This window comes from Oncorhynchus clarkii, chromosome 14 (assembly GCF_045791955.1).
Source record: "Oncorhynchus clarkii lewisi isolate Uvic-CL-2024 chromosome 14, UVic_Ocla_1.0, whole genome shotgun sequence".
NCBI lineage: Eukaryota > Metazoa > Chordata > Actinopteri > Salmoniformes > Salmonidae > Oncorhynchus > Oncorhynchus clarkii.
The window spans coordinates 38369913-38397338 of NC_092160.1; the positions used below are offsets into that span (position 1 = coordinate 38369913).

The window sequence follows — 27426 nt, forward strand, 5'->3', positions numbered from 1 at the left end:
GAGGGCAGGGTTGTATGGACTGCCGTTCCGGTTCAGGTCTAATCTGTGACTTGCTAAGGGGCAGGGTTGTATGGACTGTCGTTCCTGTTCAGGTCTAATCTGTGACTTGCTAAAGGGCAGGGTTGTATGGACTGCCGTTCAGGTCTAATCTGTGACTTGCTAGAGGGCAGGGTTGTATGGACTGCCGTTCAGGTCTAATCTGTGACTTGCTAGAGGGCAGGGTTGTATGGACTGCCGTTCAGGTCTAATCTGTGACTTGCTAAAGGGCAGGGTTGTATGGACTGCCGTTCAGGTCTAATCTGTGACTTGCTAGAGGGCAGGGTTGTATGGACTGCCGTTCAGGTCTAATCTGTGACTTGCTAGAGGGCAGGGTTGTATGGACTGCCGTTCCGGTCTAATCTGTGACTTGCTAAAGGGCAGGGTTGCATGGACTCCCGTTCGGGTCTAATCTGTGACTTGCTAGAGGGCAGGGTTGTATGGACTGCTGTTCAGGTCTAATCTGTGACTTGCTAAGGGGCAGGGTTGTATGGACTGCCGTTCCAGTTCAGGTCTAATCTGTGATTTGCTAGAGGGCAGGGTTGTATGGACTGCTGTTCAGGTCTAATCTGTGATTTGCTAGAGGGCAGGGTTGTATGGACTGCTGTTCAGGTCTAATCTGTGATTTGCTAGAGGGCAGGGTTGTATGGACTGCCGTTCCAGTTCAGGTCTAATCTGTGATTTGCTAGAGGGCAGGGTTGTATGGACTGCTGTTCAGGTCTAATCTGTGATTTGCTAGAGGGCAGGGTTGTATGGACTGCCGTTCCAGTTCAGGTCTAATCTGTGATTTGCTAGAGGGCAGGGTTGTATGGACTGCCGTTCCAGTTCAGGTCTAATCTGTGATTTGCTAAAGGGCAGGGTTGTATGGACTGCCGTTCAGGTCTAATCTGTGACTTGCTAGAGGGCAGGGTTGTATGGACTGCCGTTCCGGTCTAATCTGTGATTTGCTAGAGGGCAGGGTTGTATGGACTGCCGTTCCAGTTCAGGTCTAATCTGTGATTTGCTAGAGGGCAGGGTTGTATGGACTGCTGTTCAGGTCTAATCTGTGATTTGCTAGAGGGCAGGGTTGTATGGACTGCTGTTCGGGCCTTTTGTATGTAAAGAAAAAAGATGGACGTCAAAATAACACTATTTAAACGCATCAAATAAGCTTGTTGACCAATCAGAACCTGACTATGAAATGTTTTCATGTAGGTTTTTACACATTGACTACACTATCACACCTATTTCATATGTTTCAGCGATTCACCGATATGTAAACTATGATACTGGTGAAGTTTTGTCTTGCCCCCCTGCCGCTCCAGAACGAGGTCGGACTCTGGGACAGTGCTGGTCAGGAAACAAAAGCTAGGCTAGTTAATGGATGCAAACGATGTTCTCCCCCCCCAAAACAACATTCATGGAATATATTCCAACCCTGCTGGAAGGGATTTATTTTTTTACAGAGGAACCGGTTGAATTTGAGGTCTATCCACTATAACAGTAGTAATCTAGTCTATGGGCGTACTAGCTAGTTTGGCAAGGCTGGGTGATACAGAACAAAGCAGGGAATGTGTCCGATGTCTAGGCATGTTGTATACTAGCAGGTCTGGTGTATTTGTACAGAGGTTCCCCTGCTGTCATGATGAATCTGTCCAATGGCACAACCGTATTACTGTGTCGTTATTGAAGTGTGTATGCAATGGACATACAGGGCCTTCGGGAAGTATTCAGACCCCTTGACTTTTTCTAGTTTTTATGTTATAGCCTTATTCAAAAATGGATAAAAATCATTTTGTTTTTCTCAATCAACACACAATAATACCCCATAACCACAAAAACAGGTTTTTAGAAATGTTTGCTAATTTATTAAAAATAAATTAAATATCACATTATTCAGACCCTTAGTTGAAGCACCAGTGATTACAGCCTTGTCTTCTTGGGTGATACAAGCTGTGCACACCTGTATTTGGGGAGTTTCTCCCATTCTTCTCTGCAGATCCTCTCAAGCTCTGTCAGGTTGGATGGGGAGCTGTACAGCTGTTTTCAGGTCTCTCCAGAGATGTACGATCGGGTTCAAGTCCGGACTCTGGCTGGGCCACTCATGGACATTCAGAGACTTGTCCCGAAGCCACTCCTGCGTTGACTTGGCTGTGTGCTTAGAGTTGTTGTCCTGTTGGAAGGTGAACCTTCGCCCCAGTCTGAGGTCCTGAGCGCTCTGGAGTAGGTTTTCATCAAGCATCACTCTGTACTTTTCTCTGTTCCTCTTTCCTTCGATCCTGCCTAGTCTCCCAGTCTCTGACGCTGAAAAACATCCCCACAGCATGATTCTGCCACCACAGTGCTTCACCGTAGGGATGGTGCCAGGTTTGCTCCAGGCGTGACGCTTGGCATTCAAGCCAACGAGTTCAATCTTGCTTTCATCAGACCAGAGAATCTTGTTTCTCATTGTCTGAGATGGCAAACTCCAAGCGGGGTCATGTGCCTTTTAAAAGGAACTCTATAGAGATCTGACAGAGTGACCATCGGGTTCTTGGTCACCTCCCTGACCAAGGCCCTTCTCCCCCGATTGCTCAGTTTGGCCGTTGCGGCCAGCTCTAGGAAGAGTCTTGGTGATTCCAAACTTCTTCCATTTAAGAATGCTGGAGGACACTGGGTTCTTGGGGACCTTCAATGCTGCAGAAATATTTTTGTACCCTTCTGTGCCTCGCCACATCTGTCTCGGAGCTCTACGGACAATTTCCTTCGCCCTCATAGTTATTTATTTATTTTTGCTCTGACATGCACTGTCAACTTTGGGACTTTATATAAACAAGTTTGTGCCTTTCCAAATCATGTCCAATCAATTGCATTTTACCACAGGTGGACTCCAAGTTGTAGAAACATCTCAAGGATGTTCAATGGAAACAGGATGAACCTGAGCTCAATTTCGAGTCTCATAGCAAAGGGTCTGAATACTTATGTAAATAAGGTATTTCTGTTTTTTGTTTTTTTATACATTGGTGAACATTGATGGGGTATTCTGTGTGGACTGGAGGAGTTTTAGTTGTTTGTATAATAATAACATAACAACATGTCGAACAAGTCAAGGGAATAATCCCCACTGTATTTGACTTTCCGGTTGGTCGTAAATAAGTTCGGTTCTGCGCATAAATATGGGAATTTTACACCATTTGATGGAATAAATATGTGGGCCAGATAATTATTGTCAAAGAATGTGTTTTCAATGACCTTACCTAGTTGAACAAAGGTGAAATAAATAAATTGTTTTAGCAGTGAGGTAATCAGTCAATACAGCCATCAACTTGAACCCGGATCTGTTGTAGATCAGCGAGAGGAAGATGAGGACTCCGGGTGACTGTCACACAGCCTGCCTGCGAGTTTTTTTGTGTGACAGTCACTGAGTCTGCGTCGTCAGAACGCCCCGTGCGGCGCGTCTCTCTGACAGAACCCGTCAACAATGAAAGCCTGTGTGTGTTTTCACCCCACTGCACGATACTCTGCATCTCTGTCTCCTCGCCGTTGACTGTTCTCTGCAACTATTGTTGTTTTTTGTTCTTCCAAACTGACCCCCCCCCCCCCCCCCCCCCCCCCCCCCCCCATCTCCTTCTCTCTTCTTCTCTTCTTTCACCACGCAGATGGATGAGAAGTCAGTAAACTCTCTTTCTACTTCCTTTTTACTTGAATGTTAAATGTTAGTTTTCCTGCCAGTATCTGAGCTAGTGGTTAGTAATGATTAGTGAAGGTCTTTCTCTTACCAGTAGTAACAGTAACATAAGTTCGTTAATCATTGACTAATCAGTGATCATTCTTCAGAATTCTTCATCTAACAGTATTTCTCTCTTTCTTGTGTAATTTCTTGTCCATTCTGTCCATTCCGTCTCCCTCTTCCTCCTACCATTCTCCCTCCCTCCCTCCCTCCCTCCCTCCCTCCCTCCCTCCCTCCCTCCCTCCCTCCCTCCCTCCCTCCCTCCTTCTTCCTCCCTCCCTCCCTCCTTCCTTCTTCCCTCCCTACCTCCCTCTTCCTCCCTACCTCCCTCTTCCTCCCTCCCTCCTTCCTCCTCCCCTCCTACAGAGAGGATCAGCCTTTGTATGACCACCAGAATTACCAACACGAGAAGTAAGAGACAGATGCATTATGGTCCAGCCTGTTTGACCGCTGGTCACTAGACAGCCATGTTAGAGAGGACATATTGACACGGTGTCAGGGGGGACATATTGACACGGTGTCAGGGGGGACATATTGACACGTGTCAGGGGTGACATATTGACACGGTGTCAGGGGGGACATATTGACACGGTGTCAGGGGGGACATGTCAGAGGGGACACACTGACACGGTGTCAGGGGGACACATTGTCACGGTGTCAGGGGGGACACATTGGCACGGTGTCAGAGGGGACACATTGGCACGGTGTCAGAGGGGACATATTGGAGGACATACAGTACCAGTTAAAAGTTTGGACACACCTACTCAAGGGTTTTTATTTATTTTTTAAAATGTTCTACATTGTAGAATAATAGTGAAGACATCAAAACCATGAAATAACACATATGGAATCATGTAGTAACCAAAAAAATGTAAAATAATCTAAATATGTTTTATATTTGAGATTCTTCAAAGTAGCCACCCTTTGCCTTGATGACACCTTTGCACACTCTTGGCATTCTCCCAACCAGCTTCATGCATGCATTTCAATTAACAGGTGTGCCTTGTTAAAAGTTAATTTCTTTCCTTAATGCGTTTGAGCCAATCAGTTGTGTTGTGGCAAGGTAGGGTTGGTATACAGAATATAGACCTATTGGGTTTAAGAGCAAGGCCATATAATGGCAAGAACAGCTCAAATAAACAAAGAGAAATGACAGTCCGTCATTACTTTAAGTAAGTCAATTTCAATATCTTTGAAAGTTTCTTCAAGTGCAGCTGCAAAAACCATCAAGCGCTATGATAAAACTGGCTCTCATGAGGCCCGCCACAGGAAAGGAAGACCCAGAGTTACCTCTGATGCAGAGGAAAAGTTCATTGGAGTTACCAGACTCAGAAATTGCAGCCCAAATCAACTGTTCAGAGGAGACAGATTGAATCAGGCCTTCATGGTCAAAATACTGTAAAGAAACCACTACTAAAGGACACCAACAAGAAGAAGAGACCAAGAAACATGAGCCAAGAAACACGAGCAATGGACATTAGACCGGTGGAAATCTGTCCTTTGGTCTGATGAGTCCAAATGTGATATTTTTGGTTCTAAACGCTGTGTCTGTGAGATGCAGAGTAGTAGGTGAACAGATGATCTCTGCATGTGTGGTACCCACCGTGAAGCATGGAGGAGGAGGTGTGGGGGTGCTTTGCTGGTGAAACTGTCAGTGATTTTATTTATAATTCAAGGAGCACTTAACCAGCATGGCTGCCACAGCATTCTGCAGTGATACGCCATCCCATCTGGTTTGCACTTAGTGGGACTATCATGTGTTTTTCAACAGGACAATGACCCAACACACCTCCAGGCTGTGTAAGGGCTATTTGACCAAGAAGGAGAGTGATCGAGTGCTGCATCAGATGACCTGGCCTCCACAATCACCAAACCTCAACCCAATTGAGATGGTTTGGGATGAGTTGGACTGCAGAGTGAAGTCAAATCAAATTTATTTATATAGCCCTTCGTACATCAGCTGATATCTCAAAGTGCTGTACAGAAACCCAGCCTAAAACCCCAAACAGCAAGCAATGCAGGTGTAGAAGCACGGTGGCTAGGAAAAGCTCCCTAGAAAGGCCAAAACCTAGGAAGAAACCTAGAGAGGAACCAGGCTATGTGGGGTGGCCAGTCCTCTTCTGGTTGTGCCGGGTGAAGATTATAACAGAACATGGCCAAGATGTTCAAATGTTCATAAATTACCAGCATGGTCAAATAAGAATAATCACAGGCAGAACAGTTGAAACTGGAGCAGCAGCACGGCCAGGTGGACTGGGGACAGCAAGGAGTCATCATGTCAGGTAGTCCTGAGGCATGGTCCTAGGGCTCAGGTCCTAAGAGAGAAAGAGAATTAGAGAGAGCATACTTCAATTCACACAGGACACCGGATAGGACAGGAGAAGTACTCCAGATATAACAAACTGACCCTAGCCCCCCGACACACAAACTACTGCAGCATAAATACTGGAGGCTGAGACAGGAGGGGTCAGGAGACACTGTGGCCCCATTCGATAACACCCCCGGACAGGGCCAAACAGGAAGGATATAACCCCACCCACTTTGCCAAAGCACAGCCCCCACACCACTAGAGGGATATCTACAACCACCAACTTACCAACCTGAGACAAGGCCGAGTATAGCCCACAAAGATCTCCGCCACGGCACAACCCAAGGGGGGGGCGCCAACCCAGACAGGAAGATCACATCAGTGACTCAACCCACTCAAGTGACGCACCCCTCCTAGGGACGGTATGAAAGAGCCCTAGTAAGCCAGTGACTCAGCCCCTGTAATAGGGTTAGAGGCAGAGAATCCCAGTGGAAAGAGGGGAACCAGCCAGGCAGAGACAGCAAGGGCGGTTCGTTGCTCCAGAGCCTTTCCGTTCACCTTCACACTCCTGGGCCAGACTACACTCAATCATATGACCCACTGAAGAGATGAGTATTCAGTAAACACTTAAAGGTTGAGACCGAGTTTGCGTCTCTCACATGGGTAGGCAGACCATTCCATAAAAATGGAGCTCTATAGGAGAAAGCCCTGCCTCCAGCTGTTTGCTTAGAAATTCTAGGGACAATTAGGAGGCCTGCGTCTTGTGACCATAGCGTACGTGTAGGTATGTACGGCAGGACCAAATCAGAGAGATAGGTAGGAGCAAACCCATGTAATGCTTTGTAGGTTAGCAGTAAAACCTTGAAATCAGCCCTTGCCTTGACAGGAAGCCAGTGTAGGGAGGCTAGCACTGGAGTAATATGATCAATTTTTTTGGTTCTAGTCAGGATTCTAGCAGCCGTATTTAGCACTATCTGAAGTTTATTTAGTGCTTTATCCGGGTAGCCGGAAAGTAGAGCATTGCAGTAGTCTAACCTAGAAGTAACAAAAGCATGGATTAATTTTTCTGCATCATTTTTGGACAGAAAGTTTCTGATTTTTGCAATGTTACGTAGATGGAAAAAAGCTGTCCTTGAAACAGTCTTGATATGTTCGTCAAAAGAGAGATCACGGTCCAGAGTAACGCCGAGGTCCTTCACAGTTTTATTTGAGATGACTGTACAACCATTAAGATTATTTGTCAGATTCAACAGAAGATATCTTTGTTTCTTGGGACCTAGAACAAGCATCTCTGTTTTGTCCGAGTTTAAAAGTAGAAAGTTTGCAGCCATCCACTTCCTTATGTCTGAGACACATGCTTCTAGTGAGGGCAATTTTGGGGCTTCGCCATGTTTCATTGAAATGTACAGCTGTGTGTCATCCGCATAGCAGTGAAAGTTATTATGTTTTCAAATGACATCCCCAAGAGGTAAAATATATAGTGAAAACAATAGTGGTCCTAAAACGGAACGTTGAGGAACACCGAAATGTACAGTTGATTTGTCCGAGGACAAGCCATTCACAGAGACAAACTGATATCTTTCCAACAGATAAGATCTAAACCAGGTCAGAACTTGTCCGTGTAGACCAATTTGGGTTTCCAATCTCTCCAAAAGAATGTGGTGATCGATGGTATCAAAAGCAGCACTAAGGTCTAGGAGCACGAGGACAGATGCAGAGCCTTGGTCTGATGCCATTAAAATGTCATTTACCACCTTCACAAGTTGAGTCTCACCCAACAAGTGCTCAGCATATGTGGGAACTCCTTCAAGACTGTTGGAAAAGCATTCCAGGTGAAGCTGGTTGAGAGAATGCCAAGAGTGTGCAAAGTATTCATCAAGGCAAAGAGTGGCTACTTTGAAGAATCTTAAACACTTTTCTACACATGATTCCATATGTAGAAAATAGTTTTCTTTTAAATAAAGAGAACCTGTTGATTGAGTAAGTGTGTCCAAAACTTTTGACTGGTATTTCATGTCGGTTGAATATGACATGGGATGCATCCAAAATGGCACCCTATCCCATATGTAGTGCACTACTTTTGACCAGGGATACACGTCGCTGGGTTCACGTCATGGTGGTTTCAACCACGTGATAACGTCATGTCTGTGTGTAGGCACGGTTTGTTATGTTAACGTTGTTGGAACGTTGAGCGTGTACTGTGCATGGTCCGTTTAACGTTATATTAACGTTGTGGTGACGTTGGGGTGTGTACTAGGCACGGTCTGCGGGTGGATGTCATCCCCATGTTCATCCCCAACGACCGCAGCAAGAAGAGGCTGATCGAGGACACTCAGGATTGGCAGCCCCGCACAGGCACTACCCAGTCCCGCTCCTTCCGTATGCTGGCCCAGCTCACAGGCACCGACTACAGTAAGTCGGTGAGAGAGCGAGGTCGGAGAGGGTGAGGGAGCGAGGTCGGAGAGGGTGAGGGAGCGAGGTCGGAGAGGGTGAGGGAGCGAGGTCGGAGAGGGTGAGGGAGCGAGGTCGGAGAGGGGGAGGGAGCGAGGTCGGAGAGGGGGAGGGAGCGAGGTCGGAGAGGGGGTGGGGGGGTTGTCAGTGGTCGAGAGGGGGAGAGTGAGTGATGTGGACAATGTCCTTTGGGCGTTGTGATTCGTTTGGGCGTTCTGATACTGTGTTTCCCCTTGGCTCTCTCAGTGCAGGACCCTGACGATGAGACAATGAAGAGGGCCAGGTAAACAGCCTGTGTGTTTATAAAGCCTGTGTGTTTATAAAACCTGTGTGTTTATAAAGCTATATAATATATATATATATATATAACTATGCCTGTGTGTGATGTCTACAGCTGACTCTGGCATAGTCTGTGTTACAGCCATCTTTAAGCTTCAACATGTGGTTTGGTGTGTGAGTTATACATGTGGTTTGGTGTGTGAGTTATACAGGTGGTTTGGTGTGTGTGTGTGAGTTAGTTATACAGGTGGTTTGGTGAGTGTGTGAATTATACAGGTGGTTTGGTGTGTTATACAGGTGGTTTGGTGTGTGAGTTATACAGGTGTTGTTTCAGGACCACTTTAGTAGATTTTCTGTCCCCGTATTGAGTTGTGATGTAGTTTTCCCACTGCTTCGTGAATTGTCTCTGTCTTTCTTCATTTCCTGTCTCTTCTCTTCTCTCTCGGGTGGTTAGGGAAAAGTTCCTTACAGAGATTCAGAGCCCCCGTTACGCCCGTCTGAGGGACTGGCACCACGAGAGGTCCGCACGCGCTCTCAACATCAAGTCCTGAGCATCACCACGGCAACATGCAGGGCCGGGCCGGAGCCCTAGCGATCGATAGCCATCAGAACGACGACAACGACTAAAACGACAATAGTCCGATTATCCAGACGACAACACACACACACACACACCAGACGACGACAACACACACACACACCAGACGACGACAACAAACACACACACCCCAGACGACAACACACACACACACACACACCCCAGACGACAACACACACACACACACACCCCAGACGACACACCCCAGACAACAACACACACACACACACACACCCCAGACGACAACGCACACACACACCCCAGACGACAACGCACACACACACCCCAGACGACAACACACACACACACCCCAGACGACAACACACACACACACACACACACCCCAGACGACAACACACACACCCCAGACATACAGAGGAGGAAGAAAAAACAAGTTAAAAAGATATATATAAAATAGAGGAATCTATGATCACTAAGCCATACGTGGAACCATTGCATTCTGAGCCTGTCTGACTGTCAGATTCCCTTCTTCTCCTTGACTAGGAGTTAGTGTTGATAACATCTTGTGGATCACCTTGTGTGTAACAGACCTGGGGCACATACGTCAAATATGATTGATTGATTGATTGATTGATCAAAATCCTGAGGTACGGGTGGGGGGGGGGGGGAATTTGCACTTCGGGACTGTTCTATTGGTCCCATTGTCCTGGAACAATCCAAATCAAGTCCACCTCAAGACTTCTACAGTATTTGACGAATGTATCGGACCCCAGTCTGCTTTGTTGTTCTGTTCCTCCTATTAAACTGTGTTACTCAGAGTTATCTGAACAGGGAGTGGGGTGGGGGGGGGGCAGCTGTTGGAACAGCGCTGTTCTTCCTATTAAACTGTTACTCAGAGTTATCTAAACAGGGAGGGGGGGGGACAGCTGTTGGAACAGCGTTGTTCTTCCTATTAAAATGTGTTATTCAGAGTTATCTAAACAGGGAGGGGGGGGGGGGACAGCTGTTGGAACAGCGCTGTTCTTCCTGTTCCATTCTTTATTCTGATTCTGTAGTTCTAGTTCATCTCCTGTTGATCTGTAAGCTCTGCTCTGAGTTCTGCTCTGAGTTCTGCTCTGAGTTCTGCTCTGAGTTCTGCTCTCTCTTTTTTTCTGTTTTCTGAACTCTCCCTTTGTTCTTTAGACCCCTCCCTCTTGATAAGAACGATAAATATATCTTGTACTGATGTCCTCATAAAACTTCTGAAAACACCTCCTCCTATTTGTCATTTATCTTTCTCTGCTTCCTTCTTTACTGCACTCTACACCACTATACTGCACTCTACTCTACTCTACTGCACTATACTGCACTCCACTCTACACCACTATACTGCACTCTACTCTACTCTACTCCACTATACTGCACTCCACTATACTGCACTCCACTCTACTATACTCCACTATACTGCACTCCACTCTACTCTACTATACTCCACTATACTGCACTCCACTATACTGCACTATACTGCACTCCGCTCTACTCTACTATACTGCACTCTACTCCACTATACTGCACTCTACTCCACTCTACTCCACTATACTGCACTCTACTCCACTATACTGCACTATACTCCACTCTACTGCACTATACTGCACTCTACTCCACTATACTGCACTCTACTCTACTATACTGTACTCTACACCACTATACTGCTCTCTACTCCACTCTACTGCACTATACTGCACTCTACTCCACTATACTGCACTCTACTCTACTATACTGTACTCTACTCCACTATACTGCTCTCTACTATACTGCTCTCTACTCCACTATACTGTACTCTACTGCACTATACTGCACTCTACTCTACTCCACTATACTGCACTCTACTCTACTCCACTATACTATACTCCACTATACTGCACTATGCTGTACTCTACTCCACTATACTGCACTCTACTCCACTATGCTGTACTCTACTGCACACTACTCCACTATACTGTACTCTTCTCCACTATACTGCACTCTACTCCACTATACTGCACTCTACTCCACTATACTGCACTCTACTGCACACTACTCCACTATACTGTACTCTTCTCCACTATACTGTACTCTTCTCCACTATACTGCACTCTACTCCACTATACTGTACTCTACTCCACTATACTGCACTCTACTCCACTATACTGTACTCTACTGCACACTACTCCACTATACTGTACTCTTCTCCACTATACTGCACTCTTCTCCACTATACTGCACTCTACTCCACTATACTGCACTCTACTCCACTATACTGCACTCTACTCCACTATACTGCACTCTACTCCACTATACTGTACTCTACTGCACACTACTCCACTATACTGTACTCTTCTCCACTATACTGTACTCTACTCCACTATACTGCACTCTACTCCACTATACTGCACTCTACTCCACTATGCTGCACTCTTCTCCACTATACTGTACTCTACTCCACTATACTGCACTCTACTCCACTATACTCTACTCCACTATGCTGCACTCTTCTCCACTATACTCTACTCTACTCCACTATACTGCACTCTACTCCACTATACTCTACTCCACTATGCTGCACTCTTCTCCACTATACTCTACTCTACTCCACTATACTATACTCTACTCCACTATGCTGTACACTACTCCACTATGCTGCACTCTTCTCCACTATTCTGTACTCTACTCCACTATACTGCACTCTGCATTACTGTACTCTGCAATACTGTACTGTACTCTGCAATACTATACTCTACCATGCAATACTATACTCTACCATGCAATACTATACTACGCAATACTATACTAGCCCTAACCCTCTGCGATACTCTACCAGTATACTTTACCATGAAGTACTTACTATACTCTACCATCCGATACTCACTATACTCTACAATACTATTCCATGCAATACTCATTATACTGTACAGTACTATACCATCAATACTCATTATACTGTGCAGTACTATACCATGCAATACTCATTATACTGTACAGTACTATACCATCAATACTCATTATACTGTGCAGTACTATACCATGCAATACTCATTATACTCTACAGTACTCTACCATCGCATACTCATTATACGCTACAGTACTCTACCATCCAATACTCATTGTACTGTACAGTACTATCATGCAGTACTCACTATACTGTATAGTACTACCATGCAGTACTCACTATACTGTATAGTACTATCATGCAGTACTCACTATACTGTACAGTACTCTACCATCAATACTCATTATACTGTACAGTACTATCATGCAGTACTCACTATACTGTATAGTACTACCATGCAGTACTCATTATACTGTATAGTACTACCATGCAGTACCATGCAGTACTGTATAGTACTATCATGCAATATTACCTACTGATATGTAATAGTCTCCATGTGGTTTTTGACACTAGAGTCAGCACACCACGTAGAAGGGAGCAGTAGATCATCTCAGTGATTCTAGACTATCGTTGTGCGTCAATGTGCAATGGTTTTTTTTTTCATTGAACTTTTGGCAAACAGATGGAAGGTGTGTGTGCGTGTGTGTGTATTAGTAGGCATCACTCTGATAACTGGCTGTAGAAAAGTCTGCATCTTGTCACGTTACATCAGACACGGATGATTTGGATAATGAAGCTGTCTGTAATATAGTAGTGGTGTCAAAACCAAAACTTATCGCGCTGTTCACACCACGGTCGTAACAGGTGTAACGACGTCGTGTCTCATTTGGATAGACAACGACCAGAACGATTTTAAATAGATATTTGGTCCGGTTCTACTATCACAAATACTGTTACGTCTTTCATTCCTCTGTAATATATGTTGAGTTCTCTCTGCCGTTTTTACAAGTTGTTTTTAATGTAGTATGTAGAGATGGTAGTTGTATCCAGAGATGTCTGTAGACACCTGTTACTGAGACAAATGCTGTTAACTCTAAAGAAGGGGTAGGCGACTTGATTCGGCCGAGGACGGACGGTCGGAACATAATCGCCATCATTATAATAATTTGTACACTGCAAATTGACCACAACTAAGCCCCAAAAACAGGTTATTTTCAAATACAATCATGCCATACCTTGATTACATTGAGACATGATCACGTCTCTTTTGTGGGAAGGAAAATACTTGGACAGATTCCCTAAATTATACACTTGACCAACCGCCTCAATTTGGTTTCTGAAAGTAGAGACTCGGAGCTACAAAATAGTTTATCATACACTGTAGTTGAGGAACAATGGGAAAGTAATTCTGCTTTCGAAGTTGATGAACTTGTAACGCCACATATGAGAAAATGGCCCTTGAATGTTTTGGTATCTGGTGAAGGGTTCTTCTTTGTCGACACCCATTCAGCATCGTTCACACCCCCTGAAGCTTTAGCCCCACCCATTCATCATCGTTCACACCCCCTGAAGCTTTAGCCCCACCCATTCAGCATCGTTCACACCCTCTGAAGCTTTAGCCCCACCCATTCAGCATCGTTCACACCCCCTGAAGCTTTAGCCCCACCCATCTCTTTAAGGATTCACATGTCAGGCCATGTGCTAAACACAGTGAGTAGTTTTAGTAAACAACCAAAGATTTCAAGACTAAAATGTGTAACTAGTAGCCTACAATAAGGAAAAACTCTAAGTAAAAATACACTTAGTCCTTGGCCTATATCCTAATCTGACTTTGGTGCAGGTCATGTTGTTCTTCACATTACAAACTCTGGTAAACACACACTATATCAAATACAATCTAAGTTTATTTGTCACATACACTGGATACAGAAGGTGTAAACTGTACAGTGAAACGGTTACTTGCGTATTAGCAATGTCAAATAGTGTCCAGATAAAAAATATTTTATAATTATTGAATGATTCTTACCAATACACTTGTTCAAGTTGATGGTTCATGTGAAAGAAATGGATGTCGGAGGAAACGCTGCTCAACTGACCGTAATCAGCCTGCAGGCGCCAGGTCCGCCACAAGGAGTCACTAGAGCCACAATGAGCCAAGCCCCTCCCCTAACCCTGATGACGCTGGGCCAATTGTGCGCCGCCCTATGGGACCCAGTCACGACACAGCCTGGGGTCGATCCCGTGCTTGTAGTGATGCCTCTAGCACTACTGCAGTGCCTTAGACCGCTGCGCCACTCAGTAGGCCCTAATATTAATATATATATATATATATATTTTTTTTATTTATTTTTTATTTTATTTTATTTATTATTAACTTTAAATCAGGGATTTCCTTAGTCTGATTTAATGTTCATGTCACAATCGTCCTTCAGAAAATAGCCCAGCACAACTTTTTCCCACCTATCTTTTGTTGATAGCGCCTGCTTAATTCTGGTCAGCAATGTTGTTGAGAGTAGTAGCAACACGTTTGCTGTTCTCCATGACTAGCGTTATACCTTTCAAACAAGGATGGATCTACACATACTGAGCAGCTCATGTTTTAGACAGAAGCATGTTACATGGCCGACCAATCCGAACTCATCTCTCGGCATGCCCAGCCCATCCATTTATCTCAGCCAATCATGGCAAGAGGAAAAGGTTCCTGTCTTTTTTTTCCGGGGGCTAAACCAAATAGGCTCGTAATTTTAACCATTTTATTCGTATTTACAGGTGGCATACAAGTTAGTTATTAAGGCACATCAGAGTTCACATTTCAGTCTCTCCTCTTATATTTCCTTCCGCTTCTCTCCTCTCCACTTCTCTCCTCTCCTCTTCTCTTCTCTCCTCTCCTCTTCTCTCTACTTCTCTCCTCTCCTCTTCTCTCCACTTCTCTCCACTTCTCTCCTCTCCTCTCCTCTTCTCTCCACTTCTCTCCTCTCCTCTCCACTTCTCTCCTCTCCTCTCCACTTCTCTCCTCTCCTCTCCACTTCTCTCCTCTCCTCTCCACTTCTCTCCTCTCCTCTCCACTTCTACTATTTTTGTTGGGCCAAAAAAAACAAAACCGTGTGGCCTGTTGCTACCCCTACTCTACTGACTTGGGTCAATGTGCTGTTTGGAGGAATATGACTTGATCACGACAAATTCCCAGTCCACCTTCTAATACCTTTCCTTTCTGTAAGTAGTGGTATAGGCACAGAGAGATGTGAAATTAAGGAGCAATCGTTTCAATGGTTTACCATTTATGCTCCTTCGATTGAAATGTTTTTTTTTTTTAAACTCATAACATGATGTCGGACACTGCTGCCACTCTACCTCTTCTGAGTCACCATGGTAACCCTATAGCACCTGTTTCTAAGGAAGTGTGTGTTTCTTCCCAGCATCAAGGCCTCTCGGTCACCTGCTAAGGCCCAGACCCAGGCAGCCGACAAACCTGACGGTGAGTTACTGCAGGTCAGAGTTCAAATGACAGGGATACTGGTAATTTAACATACAAAATCCAAGCCTTTTATTTAGTAGTTAGATGCATTATAACATGCTATAAGCATTGAAATATTATATTTTACCTTTATTTAACTAGGCAAGTCAGTTAACAAACTCTTAATTTCAATGACGGCCTAGGAACAATGGGTTAACTGCCTGTTCAGGGGCAGAACGACAGATTTGTACCTTGTCAGCTCGGGGGTTTGAATTTGCATCCTTTCGGCTGCTAGTCCAACGCTCTAACCACTAGGCTACCCTGCCACCCCAATTATGCATTATAGCATGAGCTATAAGCATAGTAATGTATTGTAACATGAGCTATAAGCATAGTAATATATTGTAACATGAGCTATAAGCATAGTAATATATTGTAACATGAGCTATAAGCATAGTAATGTATTGTAACATGAGCTATAAGCATAGTAATGTATTGTAACATGAGCTATAAGCATAGTAATATATTGTAACATGAGCTATAAGCATAGTAATGTATTGTAACATGAGCTATAAGCATAGTAATGTATTGTAACGTGTTATAAGCACAGTAATGTATTGTAACGTGTTATAAGCATCCATACAGTCCCATGGTTCCTTTATAATCTACTGTATGAGTCTCCCTGTCTGTTGTATTGATACATTTCACTGGGTTCCCCAGCCTCTAAGGCTCCAGTCAACTCTGGTCCAAAGGTGCGCCCTCCGTGGGTGACTGACCCAGGTTTTGCTGACCGTTATGCCCCAGACAAGACCAGTACGGTTCTGACCCAGCACAGGCAGCCGGCCCAGCCTACGCCCATGCAGAACCGCTCCTCTATTCTACAGGCGGCTCAGCAGGCACCGGAGGACAGCGGAAGGACCCCTCTCTGTGGAGCCTGCAAAAAGATCATTAGGTGGGAACAATATGATTATATTGCCCCCTGTCTGTGAGATTAATAACTACAAGGCCTTTATTTACTACTGCCCCCTGTCTGTTAGATTAATAACTACAAGGCCTTTATTTACTACTGCCCCCTGTCTGTTAGATTAATAACTACAAGGCCTTTATTTACTACTGCCCCCTGTCTGTTAGATTAGTAACTACAAGGCCTTTATTTACTACTGCCCCCTGTCTGTTAGATTAATAACTACAAGGACTTTATTTACTACTGCCCCCTGTCTGTTAGATTAATAACTACAAGGCCTTATTTACTACTGCCCCCTGTCTGTTAGATTAATAACTACAAGGCCTTTATTTACTACTGCCCCCTGTCTGTTAGATTAATAACTACAAGGCCTTTATTTACTACTGCCCCCTGTCTGTTATTTATATATATATATTATATTATATTATATATATCACCCAATTCCTTAAATATTGCAAAATGTTTGACCAAAACCCTGAATGTCAAAGTTTCCCCCTATTGGGTCAATATAGCAAGTGTTGTTCCCTACATGAGTTCTACGTGGAAAAAGTAGTGTACTGTATAGAGAATAAACTCTATAGATTATAATTTCATAATAGACTAGATGTACTAGATCGAACTGCTAAAGACCTGATTTCCTAGACCATGTGACCTGACTAGGTAATACTCTTGGACTTGATATAATCGTATTATTGTTTTAAAAAAAAGATTTTAAAAACTGGAATGACCAGACATCTGACAGCTAAGTGGTTAATGTCCAGTAAGTCATGCCTGTGATGGTAGGATCACTGTTTTCCATTTTATAGAGAGCTGTGCCTAGAAACCTCTGTTACTCCCAGCTGGGCTTGTCTAACTGGTGTTTACGTTCTGTGTGTGTGTGTGTGTGTCTCTCTTTTGTGTGTGTGTGTGTGGGGCGTCTAGGGGCCGGTACCTGGTGGCTCTGGGTCAGTCCTGGCACCCAGAAGAGTTCCAGTGTTCCCAGTGTAAGGTGATGTTGGATGAGGGAGGATTCTTCGAGGAGAAAGGCTCAATCTTCTGCTCCAAGTGTTATGATAACCGCTACGCTCCCAACTGTGCCAAATGCAAGAAGATTATCATAGGGGTAAGATCTCTACTGTCCTGTCTACCGTCATCTATGATCATAGGGGTACGATCTCTACTGTCCTGTCTACTGTCATCTATGAGAATACTGTGGAATGTGGACCACATGCTAGTTTAGCAGGACAGGTCTACCGTCATCTATGAGAATACTGTGGAATGTGGACCACATGCTAGTTTAGCAGGACAGGTCTACCGTCATCTATGAGAATACTGTGGAATGTGGTCCACATGCTAGTTTAGCAGGACAGGTCTACTGTCATCTATGGGAATACTGTGGAATGTGGTCCACATGCTAGTTTAGCAGGACAGGTCTACTGTCATCTATGGGAATACTGTGGAATGTGGACCACGTGCTAGTTTAGCAGGACAGGTCTACTGTCATCTATGGGAATACTGTGGAATGTGGTCCACATGCTAGTTTAGCAGGACACAATGTACCTGTAAGCTGAGGCCTGACCCCCCCCCCCCCTCTTTCCTTCCTTCCTTCCTTACTTCCTCTGTTTAGGATATCATGCATGCTCTGAAGATGACCTACCATGTCCAGTGTTTCATGTGTGCTGCGTGTAAGAGCCCCATCAGAAACCAGGCCTTCTATATGGAGGAGGGAGAACCTTACTGTGAGAAAGGTGAGGCTTAGAGAGGTGTGTGTGTGTGTGTGTGTGTGTGTGTGTGTGTGTGTTGCCTTGTTAACTGTTGCTGTTCTAACCGTTTCAATGAAAACAGGAAAACTGTTATCGGGTTGGAGAAATAATGAGTTAAACTAGACACAGCCTCTGGTGTGGACAGATTGTCTCAGTGACTCTCTCGCTCCGTCCACAGCTACTAGATCATCTACTTAGATGACTTTTATGTTATGTGTTTGTCTATTGGTTTATATAAGTGGAGCGTGCTCCTGCTGTCTCTATTGTGCTGCTTTGCTATGACCCATGAAACCATTTACATCTCACAACACACACACACACCACAACCACACACACACACACACACACACACAATTTGATTTGAAGACCTTCAGCGTTGATAAATATTTTGCCGCCTCAGTACCTCTCTGGGATTGTGCTGCTCACACACACGCCACAACCACACACAACACACACACACTTCACAAGCACCACACAAACACCACACACAAAACACCACACAAACACACCACACACCACACCACACACACACACACCACACCGCACACACACACACACACCACATACTGGCTCTAAAGCCACTTTCTCAAAGTCCTGGAGATCCCGACAAAAGAAAACGACAATCAATTGAATTCTGTGGAGCAATCTACCCTCATCCCTTCAGCAGCAACATCACTGATGTCATCCCTTCCCTACATGCAACAGCAACATCACTGATGTCATCCCTTCCCTACATGCAACAGCAACATCACTGATGTCATCCCTTCCCTACATGCAGCAGCAACATCACTGATGTCATCCCTTCCCCTACATGCAACAGGAACATCACTGATGTCATCCCTTCCCCTACATGCAGCAGCAACATCACTGATGTCATCCATTCCCCTACATGCAGCAGCAACATCACTGATGTCATCCCTTCCCCTACATGCAACAGCAACATCACTGATGTCATCCCTTCCCCCACATGCAGCAGTAACATCACTGATGTCATCCCTTCCCCTACATGCAGCAGCAACATCACTGATGTCATCCCTTCCCCCACATGCAGCAGCAACATCACTGATGTCATCCCTTCCCTACATGCAGCAGCAACATCACTGATGTCATCCCTTCCCCTACATGCAACAGCAACATCACTGATGTCATCCCTTCCCCTACATGCAACAGCAACATCACTGATGTCATCCCTTCCCCACATGCAGCAGCAACATCACTGATGTCATCCCTTCCCCCACATGCAGCAGCAACATCACTGATGTCACCCCTTCCCTACATGCAGCAGCAACATCACTGATGTCATCCCTTCCCCACATGCAGCAGCAACATCACTGATGTCATCCCTTCCCCCACATGCAGCAGCAACATCACTGATGTCACCCCTTCCCTACATGCAGCAGCAACATCACTGATGTCATCCCTTCCCTACATGCAGCAGCAACATCACTGATGTCATCCCTTCCCTACATGCAGCAGCAACATCACTGATGTCATCCCTTCCCCTACATGCAGCAGCAACATCACTGATGTCATCCCTTCCTCTACATGCAGCAGCAACATCACTGATGTCATCCCTTCCCCTACATGCAACAGCAACATCACTGATGTCATCCCTTCCCTACATGCAGCAGCAACATCACTGATGTCATCCCTTCCCCTACATGCAGCAGCAACATCACTGATGTCATCCCTTCCCCTACATGCAACAGGAACATCACTGATGTCATCCCTTCCTCTACATGCAGCAGCAACATCACTGATGTCATCCCTTCCCCTACATGCAACAGCAACATCACTGATGTCATCCCTTCCCCTACATGCAGCAGCAACATCACTGATGTCATCCCTTCCCCTACATGCAGCAGCAACATCACTGATGTCATCCCTTCCCCTACATGCAGCAGCAACATCACTGATGTCATCCCTTCCCCTACATGCAGCAGCAACATCACTGATGTCATCCCTTCCCCCACATGCAGCAGCAACATCACTGATGTCATCCCTTCCCCACATGCAGCAGGAACATCACTGATGTCATCCCTTCCCCCACATGCAGCAGCAACATCACTGATGTCATCCCTTCCCCCACATGCAGCAGCAACATCACTGATGTCATCCCTTCCCCCACATGCAGCAGCAACATCACTGATGTCATCCCTTCCCCCACATGCAGCAGCAACATCACTGAAGTCATCCCTTCCCCCACATGCAACATCACTGATGTCATCCCTTCCCCCACATGCAGCAGCAACATCACTGATGTCATCCCTTCCCCACATGCAGCAGCAACATCACTGATGTCATCCCTTCCCCCACATGCAGCAGCAACATCACTGATGTCATCCCTTCCCTACATGCAGCATTACCATCACTGATGTCATCCCTTCCCCACATGCAGCAGCAACATCACTGATGTCATCCCTTCCCCACATGCAGCAGCAACATCACTGATGTCATCCCTTCCCCCACATGCAGCAGCAACATCACTGATGTCATCCCTTCCCCCACATGCAGCAGCAACATCACTGATGTCATCCCTTCCCCAAATGCAGCAGGAACATCACTGATATCATCCCTTCCCCCACATGCAGCAGCAACATCACTGATGTCATCCCTTCCCCCACATGCAGCAGCAACATCACTGATGTCATCCCTTCCCCCACATGCAGCAGCAACATCACTGATGTCATCCCTTCCCCCACATGCAGCAGCAACATCACTGAAGTCATCCCTTCCCCCACATGCAACATCACTGATGTCATCCCTTCCCCCACATGCAGCAGCAACATCACTGATGTCATCCCTTCCCCCACATGCAGCAGCAACATCACTGATGTCATCCCTTCCCCACATGCAGCAGCAACATCACTGATGTCATCCCTTCCCCCACATGCAGCAGCAACATCACTGATGTCATCCCTTCCCTACATGCAGCATTACCATCACTGATGTCATCCCTTCCCCACATGCAGCAGCAACATCACTGATGTCATCCCTTCCCCACATGCAGCAGCAACATCACTGATGTCATCCCTTCCCCCACATGCAGCAGCAACATCACTGATGTCATCCCTTCCCCCACATGCAGCAGCAACATCACTGATGTCATCCCTTCCCCACATGCAGCAGCAACATCACTGATGTCATCCCTTCCCCCACATGCAGCAGTAACATCACTGATGTCATCCCTTCCCCACATGCAGCAGCAACATCACTGATGTCATCCCTTCCCCTACATGCTGCAGCAACATCACTGATGTCATCCCTTCCCCCACATGCAGCAGCAACATCACTGATGTCATCCCTTCCCTACATGCAGCAGCAACATCACTGATGTCATCCCTTCCCCTACATGCAGCAGCAACATCACTGATGTCATCCCTTCCCCTACATGCAACAGGAACATCACTGATGTCATCCCTTCCTCTACATGCAGCAGCAACATCACTGATGTCATCCCTTCCCCTACACGCAACAGCAACATCACTGATGTCATCCCTTCCCCTACATGCAACAGCAACATCACTGATGTCATCCCTTCCCCTACATGCAGCAGCAACATCACTGATGTCATCCCTTCCCCACATGCAGCAGCAACATCACTGATGTCATCCCTTCCCCTATATGCTGCAGCAACATCACTGATGTCATCCCTTCCCCCACATGCAGCAGCAACATCACTGATGTCATCCCTTCCCTACATACAGCAGCAACATCACTGATGTCATCCCTTCCCTACATGCAGCAGCAACATCACTGATGTCATCCCTTCCCCCACATGCAGCAGCAACATCACTGATGTCATCCCTTCCCCCACATGCAACATCACTGATGTCATCCCTTCCCCACATGCAACATCACTGATGTCATCCCTTCCCCACATGCAGCAGCAACATCACTGATGTAATCCCTTCCCCACATGCAGCAGCAACATCACTGATGTCATCCCTTCCCCCACATGCAACATCACTGATGTCATCCCTTCCCCCACATGCAGCAGCAACATCACTGATGTCATCCCTTCCCCACATGCAGCAGCAACATCACTGATGTCATCCATTCCCCCACATGCAGCAGCAACATCACTGATGTCATCCCTTCCCTACATGCAGCATTAACATCACTGATGTCATCCCTTCCCCACATGCAGCAGCAACATCACTGATGTCATCCCTTCCCCACATGCAGCAGCAACATCACTGATGTCATCCCTTCCCCCACATGCAGCAGCAACATCACTGATATCACCCCTTTCCCCCACATGCAGCAGCAACATCACTGATGTCATCCCTTCCCTACATGCAGCAGCAACATCACTGATGTCATCCCTTCCCCCACATGCAGCAGCAACATCACTGATGTCATCCCTTCCCCACATGCAGCAGCAACATCACTGATGTCATCCCTTCCCCCACATGCAGCAGTAACATCACTGATGTCATCCCTTCCCCACATGCAGCAGCAACATCACTGATGTCATCCCTTCCCTACATGCAGCAGCAACATCACTGATGTCATCCCTTCCCCCACATGCAGCAGCAACATCACTGATGTCATCCCTTCCCCCACATGCAGCAGCAACATCACTGATGTCATCCCTTCCCCCACATGCAACATCACTGATGTCATCCCTTCCCTACATGCAGCAGCAACATCACTGATGTCATCCCTTCCCCTACATGCAACAGGAACATCACTGATGTCATCCCTTCCTCTACATGCAGCAGCAACATCACTGATGTCATCCCTTCCCCTACACGCAACAGCAACATCACTGATGTCATCCCTTCCCCTACATGCAACAGCAACATCACTGATGTCATCCCTTCCCCTACATGCAGCAGCAACATCACTGATGTCATCCCTTCCCCTACATGCAGCAGCAACATCACTGATGTCATCCCTTCCCCTACATGCAGCAGCAACATCACTGATGTCACCCCTTTCCCCCACATGCAGCAGCAACATCACTGATGTCATCCCTTCCCCACATGCAGCAGCAACATCACTGATGTCATCCCTTCCCCCACATGCAGCAGCAACATCACTGATGTCATCCCTTCCCCACATGCAGCAGCAACATCACTGATGTCATCCCTTCCCCCACATGCAGCAGTAACATCACTGATGTCATCCCTTCCCCACATGCAGCAGCAACATCACTGATGTCATCCCTTCCCCTATATGCTGCAGCAACATCACTGATGTCATCCCTTCCCCCACATGCAGCAGCAACATCACTGATGTCATCCCTTCCCTACATACAGCAGCAACATCACTGATGTCATCCCTTCCCTACATGCAGCAGCAACATCACTGATGTCATCCCTTCCCCCACATGCAGCAGCAACATCACTGATGTCATCCCTTCCCCCACATGCAACATCACTGATGTCATCCCTTCCCCACATGCAACATCACTGATGTCATCCCTTCCCCACATGCAGCAGCAACATCACTGATGTAATCCCTTCCCCACATGCAGCAGCAACATCACTGATGTCATCCCTTCCCCCACATGCAACATCACTGATGTCATCCCTTCCCTACATGCAGCAGGAACATCACTGATGTCAAACTAAAACCAAAACCTTACAGTGGAAAAAAAAAGTTTTGCTGATGAATATGGTAACTCTCAACCTCTCCCCACCTCTCCCCTCCTCCTTTCTATCACTAACCTCTCTCACCCCCCCCCCCCTCTCTCTCTCCCTGCAGATTATGAGAAGATGTTTGGTACTAAGTGTCATGGCTGTGACTTTAAGATCGATGCTGGGGACCGCTTCCTAGAGGCCTTGGGATACAGTTGGCACGACACCTGCTTCGTCTGCGCTGTAAGTCTCCTGATTCACCTGGACCTCTGTCTATGTCACCTCTACCTGTCTACCTCACCTCTATCTCCATTCGTCTCTACCTCGGTCTATGTCACCTCTATCTACAGTTGAAGTCGGAAGTTTACCTACACTTAGGTTGGAGTCATTAAAACTAATTTTTCAACCACTCCACACATTTCTTGTTAACAAACTATAGTTTTTGCAAGTCGGTTTGGACATCTACTTTGTGCAGGACACAAATAGTTTTTACAACAATTGTTGACGGACAGAATATTTCACTTATAATTCACTGTATCACAATTCCAGTGGGTCAGAAGTTCACATACACTAAGTTTACTGTGCCTGTGAACAGCTTGAAAAATTCCATCATGGCTTTAGAAGCTTCTGATATACTAATTGACATCATTTGAGTCCATTGGAGGTGTACATGTGGATGTATTTCAAGGCCTACCTTCAAACCCAGTGAAGATGCTGGAGGACACAGGTACAAAAGTATCTATATCCACAGTATAACGAGTCCTATATCAACATAACCTGAAAGGCTGCTCAGCAAGGAAGAAGCCACTGCTCCAAAACCACCATAAAAAAGCCAGACTACGGATTGCAACTGCACATGGGGGACAAAGATCTGACTTTTTGGAGAAATGTCCTCTGGTCTGATGAAACAAAAATAGAACTGTTTGGCCATAATGACCATCGTTATGTTTGGAGGAAAAAGCGGGGAGGCTTGCAAGCCGAAGAACACCATCCCAACCGTGAAGCACGGGGGTGGCAGCATCATGTTGTGGGGGTGCTTTGCTGCAGGAGGGACTGATGCACTTCACAAAATAGATGGCATCATGAGGTAGGAAAATTATGTGCATATATTGAAGCAACAGCTCAAGACATCAGTCAGGAAGTTAAAGCTTGGTCGCAAATGGGTCTTCCAAATGGACAATGACCCCAAGCATTCTTCCAAAGTTGTGACAAAATGGCTTAAGGACAACAAAGTCAAGGTATTGGAGTGGCCATCACAAACCCTGACCTCAAAACCATGGAAAATGTGTGGAAAGAACTGAAAAAGCATGTGCGAGCAAGGAGGCTACAAACCTGACTCAGTTACACCAGCTCTGTCAGGAGGAACGGGCCAAAATTCACCCAACTTATTGTGGGAAGCTTGTGGAAGGCTACCCGGAATGTTTGACCACAGTTAAACAATTTAAAGGCAATGCTACCAAATACTAAGTCCGTGTATGTAAACTTCTGACCCACTGGGAATGTAATGAAAGAAATAAAAGCTGAAATAAATAATTCTGTCTACTATTATTCTGACATTTCACATTCTTAATATGAAGTGGTGATCCTAACTGATCTAAGACCAGGAATTTTTACTAGAATTAAATGTCAGGAATTGTGAAAAACTGAGTTTAAATGTAGTTGGCTAAGGTGTATGTAAACTTCCGACTTCAACTGTACCTTCGTCTCTACCTGTCTCTCCTGAACCTGCTCCAACCTACGTCTCTCTGCCTGTCTCTCCTGAACCTGCTCCATCCTACGTCTCTCCTGAACCTGCTCCAACCTACGTCTCTCTGCCTGTCTCTCCTGAACCTGCTCCAACCTACGTCTCTCTGCCTGTCTCTCCTGAACCTGCTCCAACCTACGTCTCTCTGCCTGTCTCTCCTGAACCTGCTCCAACTTACGTCTCTCTACCTGTCTCTCCTGAACCTGCTCCATCCTGGGTCTCTCCTGAACCTGCTCCAACCTACGTTTCTCTACCTGTCTCTCCTGAACCTGCTCCATCCTGGGTCTCTCCTGAACCTGCTCCATCCTGGGTCTCTCCTGAACCTGCTCCATCCTGGGTCTCTCCTGAACCTGCTCCATCCTGGGTCTCTCCTGAACCTGCTCCAACCTACGTCTCTCCTGAACCTGCTCCAACCTACGTCTCTCTGCCTGTCTCTCCTGAACCTGCTCCATCCTACGTCTCTCCTGAACCTGCTCCAACCTACGTCTCTCTGCCTGTCTCTCCTGAACCTGCTCCAACCTACGTCTCTCTGCCTGTCTCTCCTGAACCTGCTCCAACTTACGTCTCTCTACCTGTCTCTCCTGAACCTGCTCCAACCTAAGTTTCTCTACCTGTCTCTCCTGAACTTGCTCCAACCTACGTTTCTCTACCTGTCTCTCCTGAACCTGCTCCATCCTGGGTCTCTCCTGAACCTGCTCCAACCTACGTTTCTCTACCTGTCTCTCCTGAACCTGCTCCATCCTGGGTCTCTCCTGAACCTGCTCCATCCTACGTCTCTCCTGAACCTGCTCCAACCTACGTCTCTCCTGAACCTGCTCCAACCTACGTCTCTCCTGAACCTGCTCCAACCTACGTCTCTCCTGAACCTAGTCCAACCTCAGTCTCTCTCTCTCAGTTCTGCCAGATCAACCTGGAAGGGAAGACGTTCTACTCTAAGAAGGATAAGCCACTGTGTAAAGGCCATGCCTTTGCTCCCGTCTGAGAGGGAGGGGGGAGAGAGAGGTGGTTCAGAGGGGACAGGAACCCTTCTCTGAACCCTGAAGACCTCCGCATCGCACAGCTCCAGTCACTCTCCACTCCACTGCAAACCAGACAGCTTTTCAGATCCTCACTATTGCTCAGCTAAAGATGTGTTCAGATATACTTCTATCCCTGGACTTTTCAAATGCATCCTGTGCTGGTTCCCTCCCACTGGCTCCCTCCCACTGGCTCCCTCTGCTGTCAGTCATACTTCCTGGTCTCTTAGTCTAAGATCTGAAGGAATTTGATGTCAACCTTTTTCCAACTATCTGCCTAGTTTCTCTACTGTTGTTCCTCATAGCAGGTTACTCTAGTATCATGTGTAGTGTTATTACAAACGGAGTCATTTCAAGCCTAAGCTCAATGCTGTATATCTCATGTATTACCAGTGAACCACTGAATATATATATATATATAATGTGTGTCATTCTCCCTCTGTGATTGTGATGCTAACCACTGTTGTTGACAAGTCATTCTTTACTGCAATGTGTCTAGTCAGTTCAACTGTTTGTGCAGCGGCTGTTAGTTTGGTAAAATATCACACTTTGCTCCATTTCACTTTGAAGTGACTTCAAAGTTGAACCAACCATTTTAGTGTGTAATTTTCTAAGATGTTACATTTAACCATCGCTCCACTACCAGCTTCATTTAAAGTCCCCTCTTAGTCTCTGGTTCGTTTGATGCCCCTCTATACTCCAGTACTTAAGGTAATATAAGGGGCAACCTTACTGCAGTACTTAAGGTA

The 27426-nt window shown here is 46.0% G+C and overlaps 1 protein-coding gene across 4 annotated transcripts in view; it reads left to right on the forward strand.

Moving 5' to 3' along the window:
- LOC139366588 (PDZ and LIM domain protein 7-like) overlaps positions 1–27098 on the forward strand; it is a 66748-nt gene extending 39650 nt beyond the window's left edge. Inside the window, exons 6-11 of one of the 4 annotated variants that reach the window (XR_011626777.1) lie at positions 4091–4135; positions 8290–8444; positions 8730–8766; positions 9217–9432; positions 9522–9537; positions 9656–10159. Coding sequence is in view for 2 of the 4 variants with exons in the window: in XM_071104263.1 (XP_070960364.1) it covers positions 15586–15644; positions 16344–16575; positions 17509–17689; positions 18194–18314; positions 24045–24160; positions 26557–26643 (796 nt within the window). In the remaining 2 variants the exon portion in view is untranslated. Of the gene's footprint in view, positions 1–3653; positions 3665–4090; positions 4136–8289; positions 8445–8729; positions 8767–9216; positions 9496–9521; positions 9538–9655; positions 10160–15585; positions 15645–16343; positions 16576–17508; positions 17690–18193; positions 18315–24044; positions 24161–26556 lie in introns of those variants that run through there. The other 3 variants (XM_071104263.1, XR_011626778.1, XM_071104264.1) reach the window with 3 other exon arrangements.
- Positions 27099–27426: the final 328 nt, after the last annotated feature.